The sequence below is a fragment of the Leuciscus leuciscus genome (genome assembly GCF_965113295.1).
Source record: "Leuciscus leuciscus genome assembly, chromosome: 17".
Taxonomy (NCBI): Eukaryota; Metazoa; Chordata; class Actinopteri; order Cypriniformes; family Leuciscidae; genus Leuciscus; species Leuciscus leuciscus.
Window position 1 is genome coordinate 27399921 of NC_138741.1, and position 27136 is coordinate 27427056.

General features: G+C 37.6%; 1 protein-coding gene across 1 annotated transcript in view; it reads right to left on the reverse strand.

Annotated features, from left to right (window-relative positions):
- akap6 (A kinase (PRKA) anchor protein 6) overlaps window positions 1–27136 on the reverse strand; it is a 175250-nt gene that overhangs the window by 122596 nt on the left and 25518 nt on the right. The window contains exons 4-5 of the mRNA XM_082142267.1: window positions 4208–4459; window positions 2513–3919 (exon numbers count right to left, since the gene is read on the reverse strand). Of these exons, the coding sequence (XP_081998393.1) occupies window positions 2513–3919; window positions 4208–4459 (1659 nt within the window). The remainder of the gene's footprint in view (window positions 1–2512; window positions 3920–4207; window positions 4460–27136) is intronic.

The following is a 27136-nucleotide window of genomic DNA, read 5'->3' on the forward strand; positions in this document are numbered from 1 at the left end:
CCTGTGACACGCATCATCTCAGGTGGATGTGGCTGCCTACCTCCGCCCGCTCCAGTGAGCTTACTGCACACACTCACACACACACTCACATACATGCACACGCTTTCACTGGAACCAAAGGAAGGATTACAGCTGAAAACTTTTGAGGGCATCCTTCCCTTCACTAGTCATTCACCTCCATCAGATCGGCATGATTGCAGTGGTTACTGTTCATAAGACATGAGAAGTGTTGTGAAGTATATTTCAAAAATGCTTTCTATGCTGTGGAGTCCATGACTGATCTTCTTGGATGAAACAGAAGACTGAATTTGCAGGTGATAAAATATGAATTAGTGTGAACTGAAAGAGTTCCAGTGGATAAAGTCCAGACATTGGTCAAAATATGCCTATATCAGGATGAATGCACAAATTATTGAACACAAATACAATATAACCATAATCTCCACCAAAATACTATACTTACTAATGCAAACCCTTAATTAATCCATATGACGTCATTCAAACATTGCTTGATTTTTTTTTTTTTTTTGACAATAGTGAGTGATACCAAGTTACTTTGGTTATACTAATAAACTAATAACTGTAGTTTCTACTGTATTTTGGGGCACTTTGGCATATTTTTTAAACCAAAGCATCCTATATCAAGAGTTGAAATACTTGGTTTGCAAAGATTGCATCTAAAAGATCTTGTTAAATAAACTTGATTTGATGCACTCATCATAAGTGGCTCAATTTCATAAACAAAGACATTACTTTATAGTACTTTTGGTGTTCTTGGTCTGTTTTTATATTTGACCACCAGATGGCGGCAGTGTCCCATTATGTCTCTGAGGCAGTAAACAAAACAGTAGATCTAAACTCATGGCGAGCAATCAGGCAACAAACTAAAAAATGATTTAGATCTCATCAGCAATGCATTTTTGAAAGAACATAGATAAGAATTACAAAACTACAAGAAATGGTAGCTTTTATTTATATAGATTAATGCAGCTAGATTGCTTAATTAGCCTATAGCTGAGCTCGAAACAGAATATTTTCTTACTACTTGCTGCAAGATGGCATACTGCATATTGCCTATTATTTTAAATTCATTTATAAAATAATAATTATAATATGTTAAACAGTATGCATTATCCCATGATAAACATTTCAAACAGCTATGCCACATTGTTGTCACATTCTTATGACCTCTCTAGTTTGTCTCATGAGGTGTGGCATTATTGTTGGCTCCTATGACAGCGTACTTGTTGCTTAGTTGCTTTGGATAAAAGCATCTGCTAAATTAATAAATATAAAATGTAATCTTTTACATTTGCATATCCATGTATTAAGGTTTTAGCCTTTGTGTGATGCATGAACACTATGTTGGAAGCATTGCATTATGGGAGATAGTATTTCCTTCAACTATTGCATATGTAAATGTACTAGGTCATCTGGGTATTTCCATGCATACAGAAAATATGCATAGTGTGCAAAGTGTACATACTTTACACTTCAGCAGTAGTAAGACTAGCATGGTAGTATATGCTATCCCACACAGTCTGACTAGTTTGGGTTTCCTCAAGCACCTGGGTCCTTTATAAACGATTGCATGTTCTTAATTTTGAAGCTAATCATTTAATTACAGACTTGGGACTGAAGAGAGGTTGTCAAGGAGCGCAATCCTGTTAATTAAGCTTTGAATATTAGCGAAAGGCTGAGGTGGCTTGTTAGTTCATTACCCCTTTAGTTATCAGCTGTTTTTAATATCTGCTTAGTGTAGTGACACATATTAGCTGCCGCCTCAATGTGAATGAGGATTAAGGCATACAAATTACTTCCTTAATAATTATACCCCTTTTAAATTAGATATAAACTATAGAACTGTGATAAATGTAAGTTTAACCATTGAGAGGTTCACCATTATCACTCGGTTGCTCATTTAGCTTTGTTGAGTGAATGGCTATCTAAAGAATAGTGTACTAACATACTACTTTTACTCTTATTTCTGCAATATATCGCATGTATATTAGGATTTGCCAAAATAAGAAGTGTACAAGGGCAGTACACTGGACAGAATAATGTATACCACAATGCAACCTGCACATTGTTGGGGTGCTATCTGAAGTGGAAGAGACTACAGCCACTCATTATCTGACCTGACTGCTGAGAATCAAAACTATTTTAATAAACACAACGGTAACTAAACTGCACTCATATGCAACATGGTGAGATCATTTGACAACAAATGTAGCAAACTACAGTCTGAAATGTTTATAATGGAATAATGCATTTACTGTTCACACTGCACAGTATTCAATACACTGTAAAATGAGCAGTAAATAGCATATACAGCATTCGGTATATACTGCACATTACACAGTATGGAACAGATTTAAGTATATACTGCATGGTTTTCTGTAGCACAGTATACAGCATATACTCCAACAGTAAGTTGTAAGCTAGTATTCTTTTTCAAACACAGCCTTTGGAAAGGTTAAGAATACTGTACCAAAAAACTGAAATATCTTACCTCAATCTTCGCCCAGACATCGTGGTAGTTCTCTTGGTGCTGAATATCTGCTAGTAGCTGCTGTATCAAGGGTGTGCATTGGAACATAATCTTTGGTGCAATGGGCCGTCCATTCGATATGTTTCTTCCCCTGGACTCTGGTGTACTTCGCGCCCCTTCGTCCTCAGATAACAGGTCACTGAGGGGCCCGGACTCTATGCTGTCATCAAGAGAAGGAGCCACGCCGCTCGAGGAGGTAGGTGAAAAGCGCCCGGCTCGGGAGGACTTTTTATAGGGGTGAAGCAAAAGAAGATCGGAGCTGCTCTCCCAATCAGGGTTGACCTCAGTGAGCTCCCAGTCATCCACGTCCTGGATGGACTCTTGCAAGCTTCTTTGCGGTAAAGCCTGAGCAAGGTTTTCCAGCTTCATCGCTAACATTTCTGTCTTTTTCAGCTGGGCTGGAAGAGCGAGGAACTCATCCGAACCATACCAGTGTTCTTTGGGGCTGTCTGATGCATTGGAGATATGCAGAGCATTCTGGTTAACAATCCAGAGAGAGCCTGTGGTGGGGGCTTGATCGCCGGGGCTGGAGGACATTTCCCGTGGGTCGTGGTCTGAGATGTCCTCCCCTGAAGATGGTGGTGGGCTGGAAGAGTCACTGTAAGCCTGCTTGGCTTTGGAGTGCATAGTCTTGAAGTTTGTCAAGTGCTTCTGTGTCTGAAATCCCTGCACGGCCTCAGATGAGCGTCTCTCCAGTGGGACTTCACCAGGCACAGATGGTCTCTTGAGATCCATTCGCAAGTTCCTTCCGTTCATAGCATGGAGACTCTCATAGGATTGACTCCCACTGCCTGGATAAACTGATTCCAGCTCCAGCCAGAACTTTGAGCGATCCGGTGTATCCAGAAGAGATGGAGTGCTTCTGCTCAAGTCAGCCTGGTACAGGAGAGGTGAAGGCTTACTGAACCTTGTGTTTCCATCACCCTCCAGGTACATGGGCTTTTTAGGCAAAGGCTGTGTGGGAGAAACATCACTCCTAATGGCACCTTGAAGAGGGCGTTTGGAAAGGGAAAAGCTGCTATCTCCCTGCATTGCTGAATCCGGTGTACTTTCTTCTTCGGTGGGGCCACTGATTGTCTCTCGAGGTTCCTGGGTGGAAGTAACAGACTCTTCTGCAGGTGAAGATGACACCTGGTTCTGTCTAGAGGCTGCAATGTTGAGGAGATCCACACTCTGAAGCAGTTCTGGAAAGTCTTGCTCCAGCTCGGGATAAAGGGAGCGTGGCCCTCGACCTTCTGCGTCTTCAATGGGACTGTAGTCGCTCAATTCATAAGCAGTAATGCCACAGTCGAGGGAGAAGTAGTCTTTACTGCACTTAATGGTCAGCTGGCCAGAGTCATCCACTTCTGTCAAAGCATCCAGCCGAGCCTAAAGATGATCAAGATCACAAAAACAAACAGACTATTCATTTGCAAACTCATTTAAAATGTAATCAAACGGGATAAAAGTGCGCTTTGCTGCAAGTGTTTGCTAGGGTTGCCTAGTCTAAATGTCTTTGGTGAAGGGTAGAGCATATGAGTTTATGGTACACTCCCAACAGAACATTGCTTAACTAAGTTTCTGTCCTAGTGAATTAGTGAGGGATGTGCCCTTAAGAATTTAAGTGTACCGCTTTAGGTGGTATAATTCAGATGATGCTTTAGAGATGTATCTGACCTCATCGTGATCCTGGCTGAAGGCTTGCAGTATGTCAGTCTGGCGGGTGTAGTTGCCGTTGGAGTCCTGGAGTCCCTGGAGAAGCCTCTCTTTCAGAACCAACACGGACACTCGCAACTGGTGCCACAGGAGCTGCACGCTCCGGATGTCCACAATGATGTTCACAGAGTAGGACAGGAGCTTCAGGGAGAACTCGGTCTCCAACAGTGCGTGGATCTGCTCGACATGATCGGATATGTCTTCACAGATGTCCTATCAGACAGACAAATGCACAGACAGTCATCAGATTTTATGATCTGCAATACTGCGCAAGAAATTAGGCTACACATCATATGATGGCATGGGATTCATACAGATCCTTGAAAATAAAAAGTTTCTGATTATCTGGTTTCCCCAACTACATCATCTTGTACTAAAAATGCTAAAGAGCCATTTCCATCAGCAACCCGGAACACACCGGATATTCAAAACGCATTCCTCTAAAGAGTTTTTAGATTGAAGACATTGAAAGTTCAGACAAAATGTTATATATGAATTACAGTTCTAGAGAAAGAGCAAAAAGGACGGGACATCAGGACAGTCATCAGGAACTGTCTAAGAGAAGATCAACGATGCAAAGACTAAAGTACTCAACAAGATATATCTGCATCACGCACACCAAATACTGTTATTATGGTCACTAAAAGAAATAGCGCAGATTTCTAGGCCTTACTGCAGTATTAGCATTTAATATTCTTTTGATAAAAGGAACCTCAGTCAAGTCAAGACTACTTGTCATGCACCTACCTTCAACCAGGCACAAGTGAAACAACAACACAGTGTTATGTATCCATGCAAGAGGAAATGGAGGGATATTTGAGTCATTTTCACATGACATATGAATAATACAGTGGAGATCTCAGAATATACCAAGGAGCACCAGTAGTTTTCCCTGTAAATTACCTCTGACTACGTCCTTCTCTGTTAAGAAAATGACATACAATAGCGTTCAAAAGTGTGGTGCCAGTTAAATTTTTTTGGAGGGGGGCGGGGTTGCAGGATATTACTTTTATTCAGCAAGAATGCATTACATTAATCATTAACATATTAATTTAATACAAAACATATTTAGAATGAATAATAATAAAGGTCTCTTGGACACAAAATCAGCATATTAGGATGATTTATCAAGGATCATGTGACACTGAAGAATGTAGTAATGGCTACTGCAAAGCTACCATCACAGAACATTTTAAATTGTTATAATATTTCACAGTATTGCTGTTTTTATTGCATTTTTTATTGCACGTAAAAAATCCCCAAACTTTTGAAAGGTAGTGTATTCTTGTTGAAAACTGACAGGGGTATTATTTACACAATGTGGTGTAAACTCTAACACCTCATCAGTAACATCTAGAACTAGTGCATTATCATTGCAATTTGAGTTCTAGTTTAAACCAGTGTGACTCCACATTCCCTCCAGTTGAGTTAAGCAACAGCTGGCACTATTTAGTAAGATTCACAAAGACACTGTTGAGTGTGCTGCCATTCTATAGATCTTTATTAAGCGTTTGATATTTTAAGATGATTTCATTGAAAAGGTGCATTTTGTAATATTTAGGAGGATCTGTTGACAGAAATGCAATATCATACACATAACTATGTTTTAAGTGGTGTATAAAGACCTTACATAATGAACCGTTATGTTTTTATTACCTCAGAATGAGTCATTTCTATCTATATACACCGCGGATCCCCTTACCTTGAAATAGCCATTTTGCGGCGACATGTTTCTACAGTAGCCCTAAATGGACAAACACGTTTCGTCACTATGTTGTTCTTCGTGCAAAGAAGCTAGCTAAAGTCAGCGAATAAAACACTGACACAATGATGAACAAGTAACAATGATGAACATCATTTCTTAATTTATCTTTGTAAAGAAACCTCATTGCTTAACTGGCTACTCTCTGCTGTCTCAGACGACGACATCTTTTCCTGTCGGCCACCATAACGTTTGTTGGTTGCAATTCGCAACCTCACCACTAGATGCCGCTTAAAAAACATTTAAAAAAAAATTCACACACATTGCACCTTTAAGTAGTTCCTTGCAGCATGTGGTTCATCTGATGTGAAAGTCACAGCAGTGAAGAGCACATTTACAGCCGTGGGTCACCGGGTCTAGGGGGCTTTTCTTCTACTGTCACTGTGGTTCAAATCATAAATCAAGCAGCCAGGGGGTGATATTAAAAGGATAGTTTCAGAAGTAACTAATTTTAGAAGGTGAGATCACAAAACAGAATAAGATTTAGTTGCACTACACAGCAACTGCACATTTACAGTGACCCCAAAAAAGTAATTGGACTCTCAAGTCTCATCTTAATAATGCCTGAATGTCACTGCTTTAGATAACAAATGCATGTGAAGTCAGATCAATTTACATTTTTCCCTCAAGTAACACAATTAGATTTGCATTTTTCAAAGTGTATCTTAAGTACACTTTAAAATACTGTTTGGGTCCAATACTGTATGTGGTTGGATCATGTCATGTTCCCTTCCCCCAGCCTGTCAGTCGGAAGGGCGGCTCAGCTGCTAGGAAACTCGGACAGTTGCCTCATCTCATCCAAACTTAAACACACTGTCATTTATAAAAACTTTAAATTCTGAGGGCAAAATAGGACATTTCCTTTTGAAACATTTTGCCACTTTGACATCATTAGAACTGTATCATTAATCAAATTAAAAAGAATTCTTAAAATAAGTATTTGGACACTTTTACACACTTTAGTCACACTTAAAAATATCCGAATTTCACTGAATTAAAAACTAAATATCAACCAAAGTGGCAACTGCAAACAAATTAAACTAGAACTTCACTTTTCTAAGCCACTTTATTTTCTTTTACACCAATGTGGTGTTGTAATTAATTCTATTAAGAATAAACATGTTCCAGACATCATTAAATCAATTCAACTATTTGGGTGTCTGCGTAACTAAGAACTACTCTGACCTGTTTAACTGTAATTTCTCTCCTCTGTTGGATCGATTGACCGAAGATCTTCATCGTTGGTCTCTATTGCCTCTTTCTCTTGCGGGTAGGATAAATTGTATAAAAATGAATGTACTGCCTAAATTTCTGTATCTTTTTCAATGCATACCGGTTTTTATTCCAAAGCGTTTCTTTCACTCTTTAGATAGCACTATTTCTCAATTTATTTGGAATGGAAAAACTCCAAGAATACAGAAAGGCATTTTACAAAAAACTAAGGAGCTGGGGGGTTTAGCACTACCTAACTTCTTGTTTTATTACTGGGCTGCAAATGTTCGCAATATGTTAATCTGGTGCTGTTCCAACGATCAGCCTCCACCCTGGTTAAGGATCGAGGAGGCTGCTTGTGGCAGCACTTCGCTTACGTCTCTTTTGTGTCTTCCTCTCTCGTTATCACCTTTAACCTTCTCCAGTAATGTTATAGTTAAAAATTGTCTTAAGATCTGGCGTCAACTCAGGCGGCATTTTACTTTACAGTCAACACCTCTTCTATGCCCTGTACATTCTAACCCCCTCTTTCCTCCCTCTCTCATTGATAAGGCTTTTGCGGCCTGGGTGGACCACGGGATCATTTCCATTAAACATCTTTACATTGACGGAACATTCGCTTCTTTTGAACAATTGATTCAAGTTTTTAACTTACCAAGGTTCCACTTTTTCAGATACTTGCAAGTTCGTGACTTTGTCCGTAAGCATTTTCTGGGATTCCCCTCGATCCCACCCTCCACCATTGTCGATACCATATCAAATATCAATCCTTATCAAACAGGGGCCATCTCTACGATTTATAATACCTTTTTCACATGTTGCCCTTTGGATTCTGATAGTCTGCGGATTACCTGGGCTAGGGATCTTAATATAGAGATAGAGACAGAAACATGGCATTCGATTTTGAAACGTGTTCACATGTCATCTGTTTGTGCTCGCCACGGGGTTTTACAGTGTAAAGTGGTCCACAAGGTACATTGGTCTAAAAGTAAATTAGCCCGTATGTTCCCTGACATTGATCCAAGCTGCGACAAGTGTCATCTAGAACCGGCTAATCTAACTCATATGTTCTGGTCTTGTCCTGCTTTATCTCTTTTCTGGGAGTCGGTTTTTGACTCACTTTCCGCTATTACTTCTGTCAATATCCATCCCTCTCCGCTAATTGGCTTGTTTGGAGTTTTACCTCCTAATTACTCACTGCCGTCTCATTTCGCTGAGTTGGTAGCTTTTCTTACACTACTAGCGAGACGTTGCATTTTGATGAACTGGAAGGGTCCTCGAGTCCCTTCTCATACTCGGTGGATAAAAGATGCCTTCTTTTTTGTTAAATTGGAAAAAATTAAACACTGCCTTCGTGGTTCCATGATTAAATTTTCAAGAATTTGGTTACCCTTTTTTGAGCATGTTAAATCTCTGCAGCTGGATTCAGTCTCAATTGACTGACTGACCGCCCAACCCTGCACTTTCAGTGGTTTTTCAGTTTTCAACTGGTATTATCGTTAGCAGCACACATTATTTTCTAAGTTTTGAGGTTACTCAACTTTACTTGCTGGACCTAGTTAAGGCTGACCTTGTCCTATTTCTGTATTATGACATAAAGCTCTGTTATATATTATATACTGTACTAAACCTGTTAGTACTGTGAGGGATTTTGTGTTGGTGTTTTTGTATTAATTTTTTTCTTTTTTTTTTTTTTCTTTTTTTTTTGTGTGCTTTTTATTATATTATTATTATAAATTTTTGTTTTTATATTGATTGTTTGTCTTTGGTGTTGTGAAAAATTCAATAAATAAATCATATATAAAAAAAAAAGAATAAACATGTTCAACAAGTTTTGGACACTTTCTGGTTATCAATTTTTGTAAATTTTGAACAATATATTTTGAAACTTATAAAACTGCACTTTGTGAAATATGTGTGTTTGTGGTACATCTTTTAAAATAAAAGCCCTTTGTTTTGATATTCTGTTATATAACACCAGAGCTGCACGATTAATCGTTAAAAGATCGCGATCTCGATTCAAACACTCATGTGATTTAATTTCCAAATGACAGCGACTCGGCTGTGTCTATTAAACCACTGACAAATACAATCACAGCTAACATTCAAATCTGTGTTCACGCTGTAGCTGAGCCAGAGAAAGCAGTTGTCATGAATAGGTATGAAACAGTTTCTTTTCAGAGTCTTTTCAACCACACAGTATCATCATTTCTATTACAAATATTCAAATTATCACAGAAGAACTGATAAGTACGGATAAAAGTTTATAGTTCGGATATAAATACTGATGTCTATGGTAGCGATCAAAATTTAAAGAAAATGTACGCATCACATAAAAAGACTATCAATTACATTGTTACACCAGTAGGTGACGACAAGTGACTGTTAAAACATTTATTTGTCATTGAATCATTCATTCAAGAGATTCGTTTAAAAAAAGCTGATTCATCCAGAGATGAAAAAAGTGAAGTATTTATGAGTTGAATTCATTCAAACGGATTTCTTTAAAAAAAAAATATATATATAGACTGCAGCAATTCACATTTTTTCAGAACCTCTAGTAAATTACATGTTATTTTGTTTAGTTGTCAATTCAGATTTGAAACAAAAAATCATGATTCTCAATTTATCCAGAATCGTGCAGCTCTATATAATACAAATACATGCGTACATTTTTTATTGCGGCTTAAGTATCCAAATACTTCTTGGCATCACTTTTTTTCCCTTCTTTTTCTTTTTTTTCACAGGTTTTGGGCAAAATACTAAACGTGTCAGAACCTAAAAAGCACTGAGACAATCAAGACAAGTGTGAGAGAGAATATAGTCACATGAGCAGCATTTATGGGGCACGGCAGACATGCCAAAACAACTGCAGCTCGATGTCAACACAGCAACACCAGAGTTGCGGCCAGCAGCATCTATGATACGGTGCCGTCCACTCCCTAAAATAACACGGCACCGCTGAATGTAGGTCAGACATGTAGCAGGTCCCACACACTCCTGCCTCGCTGGCTCAAAAACAAACAGTAGAGTACAAGCTGACCAAACTACAGTCCACAGAACGCTCACAGATCCTCTGCAGCACACATACTGTAATACAGATTATCATGACACCATCTTCAGTTCTTGAAGAACATATGAACCTTTTGGTCTAGTTATGTCTTAGTTATGTCAAGATGAGGTGCAGTGAAAACATTTTAGTAACATTAAAATAAGAATAATCACATTACATTATAAGAAATGCATCAAAAAGATCAAAATATCTAATTTATGAGATACTTAAATGATTAAGTGGTTGAGCTATTTAAGTTTGAAAATTAAATGGCTGGTGAACAAAACAAATGCATTTACACTGAGCTTAAAACATATAAGAGTTTATTCTGAACCGTATCTAGCATGTTTGACTCTCTATAATGAGATGCTACTTGAATCAAATTATTCTAGTTGATTCTCATTGGTCAATTTCAGCATTATAATGGCCTCAGTTTATTACATAGCTGTGCAGGTTTCATGTCTCGCATATATCACTCTGTGGTGTCGTTTTCCCTCACACAATACAATAATTTAAGCTCAAATCAATATTCTATGTCCATTTCCCAAGGTCACTGTTACAAAATAAGTCTTTCAGGATGATATAAGACCCTGATCCCCCAATCTGGGTTTATTTGTATATACTGACATGAACATTGATGTTCAAACTATTATTTATTTTTTAATAAATTATTCAGCAAGAATGCATTAAATTGATCAAAATGGACAGTAAAGACATTTATAATGTTACAAAAGATTTCTATTTCAAATAAATGTTGTTCTTTTGAACAAGAATTATGAAAAAATTTATCATGGTTTGCAAAAAAAAAAAACATCATAATTGATAATAATAAGAAATGTTTCTTGAGCAGCAAATCATCATATAAGAATGATTTCTGAAGGATCATGTGACCCTGAAGACTGGAGTAATGATGCTGAAAATACAGCTTTGCATCACAGAAATAAATGACATTTACACAGATGTTTGAATGCAAGTTTACCATGATATTAACAAGGTACTCTAAGGAGCTAAAAACAGAGTTCATACAGATACTGTCAAAATAAATTCCAGGACTTTAAGCACTACTTTTTTGGTTTTCAAGGACTACAATGAGAGATCGCACTTATCAAACAATATCTTTAGGATTTTTTTAACTCAAAATACAGATATATGGTATCCAAAATACAACTTACAACATATTTAATAATATATATTAAATACAAAGTTTATAATGGCTACTATTGCTCAATAAATTATATTTTATATTGTAATGTTGGCGTACTTCGTACCGAGAAAAGGTCTGATGCGGGTTTATCAGATGGGCTGCACTGTTAATTTTGCGTGAAAAGATTGTATTCGTGTTTTTTCGAAAAAATGTATTTCAATAAGTAAAGCACTTTTAAAGTACCTCTTCGTACATATGGCTGTTTTCAAGGGTTTTCCAGGACTTAAATTTAAAAAAGTCAAATGCAAGTACTTCAAGTACTTAAAGCACCTTGTACGAACCCTGTAAAAATACCATGGTACCTTTTGGGATTTTTTGTTATCAGTGGAGATAAAGGCCAGTGAAAGTGACAGAAAAAAGGGTGTATAGGGGCCACAGCTGCCCTCTCAACACCATGTGATCTCTGATGACACGAGCAGCACACTGACACACATACAAACACTCTCACGTAAATTAACTTTCATTCAAAGCCTCTTCCTTTTTCCAAATGCAAAATAATGCAAACATTTTCCAACAAAATATGCCAATCCAACGGAATTCTCATCTTTTTCATTTAAAAATGTGCAAGAAATCCACAACCACACCAAACACAAAGCCAGCATAATCAATTATCCACAAAAGAAAACGCAGCCGCTCAACTTCACATCCGAACAATATTTCAAACAATCTCAGCAATGTCAAGCTGTCAGAGACTATCTGTTAGAAGCATACTTGAGCGTGTCAGTTGATCCGTCCTCTTACCTGCGCATCGGCTGAGGTAAAACACGATGAATGAAAGAGAATGAAGATTCGTTTAGTGTGCTCGGCGCGGCATGCGTGTCAGATCTGATGTCAGATGTGACAGCTCTGAGTGCTCGTTCTGTCTGATATGTTGTCGTTCTCTCTCTGTATCTCTTCTTCACTCACTTCACTGCCCCATTTCTTGCATTCTGTCTTTCTCTCTGGAGGAGGGGCTGTCTCATCACACCGAGGGGCTATTTTGGGACTTGACCTCTCCCTCCCTCCAGCAGCCCTCGTGCTGGCCTCACTTTGTCTGCCCCACCAGCATGGGCAGCTGCTGTGGGGGGTATTACACAGGGGTTTGAGGGGTAACTGGAGACGCTAAGGTCACAGAACACACACAGGCTTCCACATTAGCACTATCAACAAGGCTAAAACACTAAATTTTACAGTAGAATACAGCCTACACGTGCAAAGTGGCAAGATTTTGTTTTATTTATGGCTGTGTTAAGGATTTACACTCTAAAATGTAGTCACCTTTGGCTTGATTAGTTGGACACACGTAATATTCAGCAATATAATTGATTTGACTGCACTGACTGAATCAACATTAAATTGCATTGAGCTGAATAGTGGCACTATCATCTTGCTACAGCTGCTTTATAGCAGAATTTGAATTCATCTCATATTTTATGAAGTTTACATCATTAAACTTCTTAAAATTGCTCCTTTGAAAACATTTCTATTGTTTAAAGAGCTTTACAAATAAAGGTGACTTGACTAAAACACTTCATAAGATCAATGTGTCTACTCACAGCAGATTTCAAGCAAATGCACCACAAACATGAACATTTGCATTTTTGACCTATGAATTTGAAACACTGAATATGATTTAAATGAAAAACTTAGCAAATGCAACAGATTCTTTGGAAAAAGTACAAGCCTCTTGATGTAAAAACAGAGTATGCTTTACTGACACACAATTCCCTTACAGGATAATGTGCCATGGTAAAAAAACGGTTTTAAATGGTTTTAAAACGTTACCATGAATGTAATACCATGGTATTTTCATATAAATATACAAATATGTTACTCACACCCTGCAGTGCAAAAGTTTGGAGTCAATAAGATTTTTTTTTTTTTTTAAGAAATTAATACTTTATTCTGTGAGGATGTATTATGGGTAAATTGTTTAAAAGTGACAGTAAAAGACATTCAAAATAATGCTAAAGATTTCTATTTGAAACAAATGCTGTTATTTTGGACTTTCTATTCATCAAATAAAAAAATACTTGAATAAATGTATTATGGTTTCCACAAAAATATTAAGCAGCACAGCAGTTTTCAATGTTTCTTGATCATCAAATCAGCATATCAGGCCCTGTCCCAATATTCATACTATGTTTATATATGACTCAGTAAAGCCCTGGCATTCGGTTCTATTTATTTAATGAATCATAATGCAATCGTATTATTCAACGCGCTATTATTATGTTTGAGACATCAACCACTGCTCGGTGACCATAATGTTTGTATAAACTGTAGGTTACTACTGGTAAAATGTACATTTAGGTCATAAAAAACGTAATATTTTCTTCTCAGCCATGTCAACAATCCCAACCGTTGTCTGATTGGCCTTTCGCAAGGATTCCTGGGTAGTTAAAGTGCGTGGAGCGTGCATCTATGCGGGCTTCGCGGAAGACCGCTTCAAGGGTACAAAGGGGGCGCTGCTGAGCACACTTCAGAGCATTGAAATGCTGAATGTCCCGGCCTACGGACTCGTAGACTCAGCGAGCACCAGCAATTTAAGTCCACGAGACCGAAAGTCCTCATGAAGTGCGCCATTTGGGACAGGGCCTCAGATTGATTTCTGAAAGATCATGTGACATAGCCTGGGAAAACCCAGACAACTTCCGGCAAATTTAGATTTGCTCTGCAAGTAGTCTGGCAAAGAGCCCATTCAAGCCCATTTCTAATCCGTCGAAATCCGGCACCAATCAGAAACGTTGGGGCGGGCTTTACACGATGACGATCGCTCTGATTGGTTTTAGGTCTATCCAATTGCGCCCAGAGGCATTTGAGCGACGTCCGTTGGTGAAGCGCAGCAACTTTTAAATGCATTATTATATTAAAATTGCAAACACATGAGGACAGTCTCCATGAAAGACCCACTGGCAGATGAACGTGCTACTACATTTCTCTCCAAAAAGGTAGGAAATTAAATTAGATTTAATAGAGGATTTTAACTGTGACAAGATGATTGACAGGGCAGTTTAAGAGACAGGATGCACGCGACAGATCCGTCCAATAAAGATGACGAAGTAGTATGTCCCAAAGCTTGCCTACTTTTTTGCTACACATTCAAAAGTAAATACCTTTTCTTCACAAAAAGAGTACATACTTTTATGGCGTAGTGTAACTTAGGGACGCAGCATATGGCTTTACACGATGACGATCGCTCTGATTGGTTTTAGGTCTATCCAATTGTGCCCAGAGGCATTTGAGCGACGTCCGTTGGTGACGCCCCTTTGGAAATGAGTTATTAATGGAACTTTGCCAGACCATAACTCAGTTACTACTGAGAATGGTCTGGTTTTAACCAGGCTACATGCGACACTGAAGACTAATGTAATGATGTTGCAAATTCAGCTTTGATCACAGGAATAAATTACATGTATTCAAATAGAAAAGTAATTTTGAATTGTAATAATATTTCACAATATTACTGTTTTTACTGTATTTTTGATCAAATAAATGCTGCCTTGATGAGCAAAAGAGACTTCTTTCAAAAACAGATGTTGTTATTTTTTTAAACCTTACTGACACAACATTTTTGAAACATAGAATAGGTCAAAGTACAATGGTATCACCATTTAATGCTATAAAAGTAGCATGGTTCCACTACAATACAAAAACAGAATCTCATTTCAAGGGCTATTCAACTAGCTAATAAAAAGTTGTCTTATCTAAACGGTTAGTTCATCCAAAAATGTACTCACTCTCATGTTGTTCTAAACCTCTATGAGTTTCTTTCTTCTGTTGAACACAAAAGTAAATATTCTGAAGAATGTTGGTAACTTCCATAGTAATTTTTTTTCTTACTATGGAAGTCGATGGCTACCGTCAACTGTCTGGTTGGAACAATACAGGTTTGGAACAACTTGAGGGTAAGTAATGACAAAATGTTCATTTTTAGGTGAACTATCCCTTTAACTAACAAACAGACCTGTATTTACATTCTGCCAGATATGTTTAATCATGGCAAATAGTGGTAAATGGAGTTGGGAGTACTACAATCAAAGTATTCCATGAACAAGCATGCATAAAACAAGAAATGTGCAGAACTTGTACGGACCTCCATAATAGAAATAATGGGGGAAAAAACTACAACATGCAAATGCCACAAAGTTTGAGGCCTTTAGCACATTTTCAAATCACACAGACGTTTCATCACACTGTACACTATTCTCTCTCTGTAGAGGAGACTGAATTCTCCACATTACTAAGATTACATCACTCGAAATAAACATACACATGAAACGCTCTGGTCTCAACTGGATAAAAATACAGACGTGAGAAACATGGGTGTGTGTGTAAATCACATCACTGTGACCTGACAACTGGTAAAATTCTATTACATGCTATTCGTGCAGATGCATGTGTGCTTTATTATTAGTGTGTGTGTGAGTGTGTGTGCAAATCCCTCTCATACTGTACATCTGATCTGTGGAATAAGGGTGTGTCTGCATTACTGGTGTGCTGCAGACATTGTTCTGTGGGCTGATCTCATCTGGGAATGTGGACTTCACAGCTGATCTACTGCCAGTCTCCACATACTGCACACAACTGCTACCTATCTATCTATCTATCTATCTATCTATCTATCCATCAATGACAGTTCTCTAATGATTGCATGTTAGTGATGCCATCCTTTGGTCAACAATTTGTCAAGCTGTGACACCAATGTTCTTCAATATGACATACTAAAGGCTACTTTATATAAAACAAATTTTACAGTTTTATTTATATTCTCTATTTATATTATCTTGATTTTTTTTTTAATCGTTAATGTTATTTGTAAACTTACTTTCCAGATACACTAAATGTCTAAACAGTTCAACTTAAATCCATAAACCTTGAATGCTTTATTCGAGTGTAAATTTCTCATTGTATTTTAATTGATCAAATATTTAATGTATTATTTGTAATATAGTCTTAATTCATGCAACCGACAAGTGAACAAATGGGTGTTCATAATTAAATTACTAAGAACTAGAGTTATACAACACTACCACTACTTTTTTTTTAACCCAGACCTTGGAATGGCACATCATCTCCACAAGATGGCACTGTTTGCTTGAAAGTCAAAGTCAGTATATAGCATATAAACACCATGCCACTAGATGCTGAATAATTGGTGTTTCAAGAGGAAGAGACATGTGACTGTAGATGGAAAAGATGTTTCAGTCATCTGTAATTGCCTCAAAATTATATAATTAAAAGATTCATCCGTTTCCTCCTGAAAGCTTGTCCAATATATTTCCCAGCATTCATATAACACCCTCAAAGCTCCATTCTGAGAGAAGTTCTGGAGTCACTGCAAACATGGCCTCAGTATGAAGACTGAGTGTGAGTCACTAGTGTAGGAGTATCAGTCCGTGCTGAGCTCTGTGGCCTCTCATGGAGAAACAGATGTGTGCTGCCCGGACTGACTCATTGTCTGCTGATACTGAACACAAAGACTTCAGTCACCCCCTCAGAATAACCCTGGATTCAGCAAGAAACACACACGGAATTCTTCCCAACAACAATGCATCAACAGAAACTCCACAAAAGAAGCAGAAAAAGGTGCTTAACCAACCAAAGAAAAGGAGCAGGCAGAAATCAAAATGTCATACTAAAAAATTATATATAATTATAATAACTTTATATAAGATATAATTATATCTAATTTCATATTTAATTTATATTTATACTATTTATTGTTAATCATTAAAAATTATTACATTTATTAATATACATTAATCAATTATACATACACATGTTATATTGTCAATCCATTCATTCTCCACATATATTGTCATATGTAGGGTCACAGGAAATTATAATTATGTAATTATTATATAATTTATAATTCTTACATAATTTAAAATGATTGTGTACTTATTCATCAGGTGTGCATATATAAAAGTCTCTTTACAGAGCATCACTGCATTGTGACAGGTTCCTAAAACGAGCAGTGATGAAATGTGTGGCCCTGAAAACATCAGGGATCTTGTTTCTTGTCTCAGAAATATCTTCAAATTGACAGTTGCTACACAGCCAAAAATCAACATACTGTAAGATTTGATTAACTTTACCACGCTTGCAGTGCTGTCACTTTACAGCTATAAAGACGTAACTATGGAATATGAAGGAAAAGCTTCTCCTCAGAGACTCACACACACACACACACACACACACACACACAAAAAGTCACTTTAACATTTTAAAAGCCTCACATGATTTATTAAGAGGAAAGGCAGCTTCTCAGACTGGCTGTAAAACTTACACCAGAGACAAATAGACAAATGTAATGATAGAGGAAAAAGAGAAAACCAGCAGGTCAAGTGCAGGGATGGTGACATAAGTTCAGTTAAAGGAGAGATTCCTGTAGCACATTAATAATACACTGTCTCCGCTGAGAGAAACAATGACGCAGCCGGTTTCCTTTTTACTTTCACTTATTTAAAGCTAAAGTGTGTTGTTTTTTGAGGTTAAAACACTTTTGGTCCATCTCAGTTTCAAAACATGTCTGGGTTTATTTGAACGGCTCTCATCTGTTTGGGCAGATCCACAGGCTGTCTGATTTTCCCTCATGAAAGACGTCTAATTAAAGACAGCTGAGCACGCTGTTCTGAAGATGAAATGAGAACACAACTGAATAACAGTGATGTTACAGAAACGGTGTTATGTAATGGCTTCTTGATTCATCTGAAAGCGGAGCAGAGGGATTCAGCTGTGAGAGAAACACTGAAACTCTCACTATAATCGCATCATCATCACTGTCAAACCCTTGATGTGGAATGTTTTTACTATAGTGCATTAGACCAGGGTTTCCAAACTAGGGATCACAAGTTGATAAAAAAAATATAAAAAAAAGGTAAAATAAATAATTTTTAAATAAAAACAAACAAAAAAAGAAAAAAAAGAAAATAAATGCAACCATTAACCAACATCAGAGAGCAGTAAACATATGTTGTTAATTTTTTAAATATTAACTTAAAATCTCAGGGAGTACTACTACTACTAATAATAATAATAATAATAATGTTTATTTTTTATAGCGCCTTTCAAGAACCGAAGGTTGCTTCACAAAATAATACAAACAGTTGACAGACAAAGAGACAAGCAATCTGCTTATTATAACACTCAAACAAGCAGAAAAACAGATGGAGACAACCAATAACTACAAATAATTAACATGAGAAGTTATAGAATCAGAGAAAACATCAATTTCGATAAAGTAAACGTAACAAATACTGAAGAAGTAGAAGACAGAAGCATAGAGAAAAATGATAATTTACTGAGCATGGTGAATAGATGAGTTTTGAGTTGAGATTTAAAGGTCTGGAGGTTAGGGGTGGCACGAAGATTTGGGGGCTCTGCTTATTCCATAGCTTAGGGCCTATAACATTAAAAGCCCTACCACCCACAGTAGAGAGTTTATACTTGGGTATGACAAGCAAATTGTCATTGCTAGATCTAAGGGTCCGGGCAGGAACATATTGTTGCACTAACTCAGCAAGGTATTGGGGTGCGGGGCCATGACAGGCTTTATAAACTAAGACTAAAATTTTAAACTGGATGCGATTGACCACAGGAAGCCAGTGAAGTTGGTAAAGGATGGGAGTGATATGTGCAGATTTCTTATTATATGTAAGGGCTCGAGCAGCAGAGTTTTGCACCATTTGAAGGCGATGTATAGCTTTGGTGGGTAAGCCGCTATATAAGGAGTTACAGTAGTCCAATCTGGAGGTTATAAAAGCGTGGATAACAGTTTCAGCATCTCCAAAGATAAGAGAGGGGGCGTATACGAACAATATTCCGCAAGTGGAAGAAGCAACAATCTGACCGATGTGTGAGTCAAAATGTACCGAGGAGTCGAACAAAACTCCCAGATCCCGCACAGTTTTTGAAGGCCTAATCTGGACACCATCAATATCAATGAACATGTCATGCCGGAGTAAACTCTGTGATTTTGGGCCAATCAACAGGATTTCAGTTTTGCCAGCATTAAGCTGTAAGAAGTTATCAGACATCCATGTTTTAAGTTCCTGAAGGCAAGAGATAACAGAAGCGGGTGGACAAGCTGAGTTAGGTTTAACCGTGAAATAAATTTGAATATCATCAGCGTAACTATGAAAGTTGAGACCATGCCATCTGATGATCTGTCCTAGTGGCAGCACATAAATGAGAAATAAAAGAGGACCAAGTACAGAACCTTGAGGTACACCATGAGAAATAGTGACGGTACGGGATCGATTCTCACCTATCCTAACAAATTGCTGTCTATCCGATAGATATGAAGTTAACCACTGAAGAGCAGCACCAGTGATGCCTATTGCAGACAGTCGAGAAAGAAGTGTAGAGTGGCACACAGTGTCAAATGCTGCACTGAGATCAAGAAGAACCAGGATACTATGGGCACCAGAATCAGAAACCAGAAGGAGATAATTTAGCACTTTTAAAAGTGACGTTTCTGTGCTGTGATGGGGACGAAAACCAGATTGAAGCGGTTCAAAAAGATAATGTTTATCTAAATATGACTGCAGTTGTGCCACAACTTCCTTCTCAAGTAACATGGCAACGAAAGGGAGGTTCGATGTTGGCCTGTAATTGTTCTGAATGAGGTTAGAGGCCAGACTTCTTTAGTATTGGAGTGATGGCCGCTACTTTTAGATAATGCGGAACATATGCAGTGGCAAGAGATCTATTTATAGTATAATAGGTTGAATAAGTGAAGGCAAAAGGGTTTTTAGAAGGCATGTTGGAATAGGATCAAGTGTACAGGAAGTAGAATTAGATTTGATAATCAGTTGTTCAACCACAGATGTATTTGTGAGTAAAAAAGTGTCAAGCAGACGACCTATCAGATATGGAGTTGAATAGGAAGAGGCAATTGGAGAAAAAGCTTGATAAATGTTGTTTGTTTTTTGTTTTGTAGGAAAAATGTCTGAAAACTTTCACAGAGATCAACAGAGCCAGTAATAGCAACAGATGATGGTTTGACCAGTTTATCTCAGAGAAAAGAGCTTTAGGTTAGCACTTGGCTTTGTTGATAACCGTAGAAAGATAGTCAGAACATGCAATGTTAAGTGCTTCTTTATATTTCATTACTGAATCTGAAAAAGCCATGGCATGGACAAGAAGGGAAGATTTTTTGTAAAGTCTTTCAAGACGCCTACATTTTGTTTTCATAACTCTAAGCTCAGGGGTGAACCAAGGAGATGGGTAGATGGGACAGTTCTAGTTATTAATGGAGCAAGATCATCCAAAAGATTACAAATAGACTCATCATAGGTTGAAACTATCTCATCAGGACTCAGGAGGTTGAGTGAGGAAGGAAGAGCAGAAACGGCAATAGTAGCAGAGAAATTGTCAACAGTTATAGATATCAGGTTACGGTAAGACATAGTAGTTTTAGTTTTTGGTTTTACAAGAGGAAGTGAGAAGTCAAAGACAATTGGTTTATGATCAGAGATGCCCAAATCATGTCCCTGAGCATGCACATTGTCAATACCAAGAGTATAAAACAAATCAAGAGTATGAGAGTGAGAATGTGTGGAAAAATCAATATGCTGAGATACTTCAAAATAATTCAAAACAGACAAAGTCTTTTGCAGAAGTACAATCAGAATCAACATGTATGTTAAAGTCACCTAGCATCATGATTCTATCATGCTGGGCACAGGCGAGAGTGAGAAATTCAGTCAATTCAGTGACAAGGTTTGTATTATATCTAGGGGGTCTATAAATCAACAAAATCAGAAGCGGAGTGATAGACATTTAGATAGACTTGAAACATCAAGAACGTCGTATTTAGTCACTTTTATAATTGGGAAAACTTAAGGATCACAGCCAGGCCACCACCTCTGCCACGAAGTCGAGGTTTTGTCAGATAACTATATCCAGGAGGGGTTAAAAGGTTCAGTTCAATGAAATCATCAGGCATTTGCCAGGTTTCAGTCAGAAATAGTAAATCCAGGTTTCTCTCAGTTGTAATTTCATTCAGTAGTGTATACCCTTGCCAGTCAAGGAACGAGTGTTCAAAAGAGCGCAATTGTGTCGATGGGGAACATGCGCTGACAAGTAGACCGCATCTCTGGTTGGGGGTATGAGGGTCCTGGCGTGATGAAGAGTCACATCATTACTATGGTAACCATTTCGATCTCTGTGACCAGATCAAAGGTATTGATAGAGAGGAGTTGCAATCATAAAACCAGCGACGTTTAGCAGACTGATGGACATAACGTGCACGACATGCAATTCCGAGGGTAGAACACCAATCAAATGTAGAGGTTTCCAGTCGGGAGGGACGATTTAGGTTATACAGTTGCAATGAGGTATAATGAAAATCCATACCGTCAATGATAAGCAAAACAAGCCCAAAAAAAGACTAGGGCCAGTGGTCTCAATGCCGGAGAGTTATTAATAGCAAAAGACATCTCCTTGCACAATTTAAGACACACTCACAGAAAGCAGTATGGCCACCCTAAACAACCCAGCCAAACCCAGCTGACGTTAGGTGTGATCCACAAAACCAAACAAAACAGTAAAGTCAGGCCACAGCACTCCACGTTAGCCAGGCCCGGATAGGCGGAACCACAAAGAAACACAACTCAATGAACAAGAGGAAACTTACCCACTGAGAGGGCAGAGTGGTAAAGCCAAGACAGTGGGCAGAGGGCTCACGGGGATTTCACAAAGTGAGACACTGAACAGAAGTTTGCAAAAATTGTCCAAAATTGTCCAAGGAATGTCAGAGGGACTTCAGAAGGTGTGATGCTTCAGTGCCAATATCACATAGAGTTCAAGATGCTTCACTCAAACATCCTTCAAATAAAACAGTACTTCAAATAAATATTTTAGACCAAAGAGGTTCGGATGACAAAAAAGTTTGGGAATCCCCACATTAGACTCTTACACCTGCCGATGCCTTTTACACCCTAAAAATGTAAAACGTTTTTAATTAAAGAGGGTTGAAATGAAGTTTAATTGCTGCCTTAATTTTTTTAAGAAACATCAAAGTGGTGCAAAAGTTACAACAAAAGTTAAAACAATTACTAAAGAAGATAATCAAATTAAAGCTCATTACTCATAGGCAGGGGCGGCGTTTGGCAGGGGCAAAAACTACCAAGTACTGTACAACAACTCCCCCTGCTCCCATATATTTCTACTGGAAGCATAGGCTATTGAATTAATTAATTTATATACACTGCATGTTCAGAGCTTTAATAAAAGCCAAGTTCCATCCGAACTGAACTAGGACCAATTGTCTGCACAATATGACTGAAGCCGGTTTATTTAATTTTGCGTGAGTGGTGAGCCGCTCCTATCGTGATGTGAAAGATAAAATGTGTGACGCATTTGCATTCTATCGAGAATTTCCTACTTTAAAAGCCTATGGAGAAAGTCTAAAATGACATAAAACAGCCACATAAACTAAAAAGAAAACAAATTGTATCAAAATAAATTAGAAAGCATTTTAAAATGCTCATGACCACTGGAATTTATTAAGTTTTATTCAGTGGTACATTTTGAATAACTTATTGTAGAATTTATAATAGATCTGTTAAGGGAATAGATTTATTAAGAACGGTGACATGTTGTAGCTAAAAAATTACTAAACATGGTAATGATGAGACAAAAATGGTTTTACCTGCAATTAAAGCCTTATTGTAATAAACACTTTTTGTTACAAGAACTATGTTACTTTTTCATAAGGGCAAGTCAGAATCAAGTGCTTTAAAGTCTGGACGTTCTATACTTATTGACCAAACAATCAGTTTCCCTCATGTGTTCTGTTTTAATAATAGCTGATATTAGGAAAAACCTGGCTTTCAGATTTTCCAAGAGATGACATAGCAGAAATTATGATTAACTGTTAAGGAGTAGGAAATAAACAATTTAATATATAAAAAATATATATTAATATAGGAAAATGTCAAGTTAGATTGACTTCCCATGGCACTTTAAAGTAGAATATTCTGTCAAACTGATAAGGTTCCAGGTGCTTAAAGGGATGGTTCGGAGTAAAATCAACCTAGGGTCCTTTGCACCATGACCTCGAAGATTTTACTCCGAACCATCCCTTTAAATAATACAAAATACATCATATGTCCTATGTAAACAAGTAACTAGTAGTTAACTAGGCTATTACTTTATTGCAGTTATGTTATTAACCAACTTTAATAAACAGAATTCACACAACTTTAATTCACAGAAGATACCACAATCAATAAATAAGCCTAAATCAATCTCACGACAGAGCATGCCCTGGGTCCCTGCTAAAACAGTTCCAGCAACCGAATGTTCAACCCTTTCTCATAGGGATAAGAAGTTCAAGTGAGGAAAATATGACAAAAAAAGTTATTTATTATTTATTTCATGCAATCTCATACGGGCCTATTATTAGCTAGAACAGCATATAACAACCTTTCCTAAAATGAGAACTTCAGCTTACCTGGGAAAAATGAATGCATGCAGTGTGACTTTTAAATCCATATTTACACATGCCCATCAATGCAACGCCTACCTGAAAAAAAAACATCCTATGCTCTTAACAAAAAGAGAGTTTGAGTTGAGTAGAGAAATCTGATAAGACCTCTGGTGTGATTGATCTACATCCAATTCAACTAATCTAGAACCCAAAGATTCATTACGGCCATTCTGTTTATAGCCGATCCCTCCATCTCCAGACATCTAAGATGGACTGCTGTGGTGCTGTTAATGATCCAACTAAAAGACTGGATTTTAGGCATAGTATTTCATCATTTATATGTATTCAGGGTCAAAAATGTATGTTTGTACCACCACACCTGCAAATGGCCAGTAAATTTAGAAAAGAATATCTAATATAGAATAACAAATATTTCTTAATGGCCAATTTGTACTCTCATTTGGTGCTCGGTGAGTGTCAATCGTGGTCCCTGTATGCATCAATGTGTTCAAACAAACAAAATACACACTGGGATTGTGAGAAGGGCCTGTTTACACAGCTGCTTCAATAAATAAATGCATCTGCATGAAATAATGATTTGAGCTGAAATTGTAGAATAACTTTGAGCTTCTGCTACAGAAAAACAGAGTTACAAAAGAGAAAAGACTTTCCTATACGGACTAGTTCACTAACACATTCATCTAAAATGTAACATGTCTTTCTCTATTTCAAGTTTCTTCTAACCAAGCTTTTTGTCTCTTATCAGATCGTTGTTCTTTGTTTCAGTGATGTGTTCAGGGGTTTTTTTTTTTGTTTGTTTTTTTGCTGAGCTTCTGGGCATCTATCAAAGTTTCATGCTCATCCTTAAAAAATTAATACTGAAGTACTCAGCCCAATTTTACCACCGTTCATACTGTTTTGAGTCGCAAGATGGCACGAATTATCTGGTGTGAAAAGAGAGAGACCGCGATATGATACAGTAATGTTCAAAGGTTCGGGTCAGTAATACATTTTTATACATGTAGCAAATTAGCTCTAAAGAAATATTAATAATCAATCATAACTTGTTATAATTGATTATGAATATTTGGATCAGTTAATAGAATAAACTTAATGTAGTAAAATTAGCCTAATATTACAATCAATCCACCTGTTCGTCCGTAAATATTAATAATCAATCATAACTTGTTATAATTGATTATGAATATTTGAATCAGTTAATAGAATTAATTTAATGTAGTAAAATTAGCCTAATATTACAATCAATCCACCTGTTCGGTCTGGTGAACACTCTGTTAATTGTTTATTAATTCTAATTAATGTTAATTTCTGTGGGAGGGAAATGTCTTTCTTACTGTACAGTATGAATGAATGAATGAATGAGGCATTTATATAGCGCTTTCATATGTACTACTGTACACCCAAAGCGCTTTGGGTGCTTGGGTACTGATTTTTAACAGTACTACTAAGAGCCTGTAGTCAAAATCTAAATCATAAAATAAACTTTGTTGCAAGCAGAGAATCAGAACCAAATACGTATTGTGCACAAGTTTTATAAACTAAATCACAAACATAACTAATCTAAACACACATACGTATGCATAGGTAAAATGGTGTGTGACAGAATGAAATCGGAAGCAGGAAATGGAACTTTGGTAAATATTCATTTAACTATGAAAAGAACCATCAGCTTATTATTTTCAGAGCACCTCATTTCATTTCATTTGCAGTGAAACATTTCGTGAAGTTCCTGAAGAAGGATTTTGATGGTCCCATGAGTCTCAATCGATTTCTTCGGCGTTCACTGAAGAATTGGTGATGAACTTGCGTGGTTGGTTTGACTCTCTTCCCATGACTGGAGTGACGATTGTGGCCTGACAGCCCTGGGCCGGAGAGGACACGCAGAGCAAACAGGAGAAGGGAGGAAGTCGGAAGAGTTGATGGTTGGAGTTGCGATGGACTTCTTCTGCATTGAATGAAGACACTGTGCCACACTCCTGTGTTGTCCTCTCTCTCCTGAATGAGCACATGGCTGGTTGTGGGTCAAGGCCTGCTGCCCTGGGGCCTAGTGTGGCCATGCAGGACAGCCATGCGGACGTACCGAGAAGGCCAAGAAGGGCTTGTGTAGAGGCCATTTAAAGTCTGAAAAAGGTCCCACCTCTCAGGGTTGGCTCGATCAATAAGAAAGGGGGAATTTCCAAGCGGGAAATTCCTCTGTTGGGAGAATTTATGGCTCTGTCTCAAGTGTGGTTAGACATAGGCCTTGCTGTTTGTGTCCATTTATACTCAGATAGATATAACAAACACACACTGTATTCTATGAGAAGGTGATGTACACTAAAGTATGAGTCATTAAATGAGGATTAATTAGATAGGAGACACGATACAGGTGGGACATTGACCGTTGATTCTATCCTAAAATACATAGTATCAAAGACATAATAGTATCAAAAGACACTACACAAGACAGTAAATCATTCACGCAGTGTGCATGTTCATTTACAGGTCAGTTCGTCCATAAATGAATGCAGGAAAGTCTTGTTTTAAGGGCTCTGGGTTAAGGGCTTTCCTATGGCCTCTGCTTTTTCCACGTGACCACATTTTTAACAGCAATAAAACCAACTTATCTGATCGTAGTCATGATAACCAAGACCCTCCTTGCCCTTGATGGTGGGGATGGGACCAGAGATCCCAGAGTGAGTTTTAAAGATTATTTGTTAAATATAACATATAATTGTGTCTGATTTGTCTCAGTCGTTACATACATTTAGTAGTATAATACAATATAATACAATAAATGAATTAATAAAGAATGTAATACTTTTATTCAGCAAGGATGTACTTTTATCAAAAGTGGCAGTAAAAGAATCCTTGCTTCATTTTCCTGCCATCAACTAACTCACTCGACTAGCTGAGGAAATGGCATAGAAGCCATTTCTATGGTTGGTTGGGAGCATGAAGAATCATTTTCACACATGTATCAGCACCTCTGAGTCCAGACCTTAAATTCATTAAAAGTCTTTGGGATGTGCTGGAGGAGACTTTACAGAGTACTGGACTCTTGCATTCTCAATACATTTACATTTACATTTATGCATTTGGCAGATGCTTTTATCCAAAGCGACTTACATTGCGTTATCCTATACATTTATACATAGGTATGTGCAATCCCCTGGGATCGAACCCACAACCTTGCGTTGTTAACGCAATGCTCTTACCACTGAGCTACAGGAAAGCTG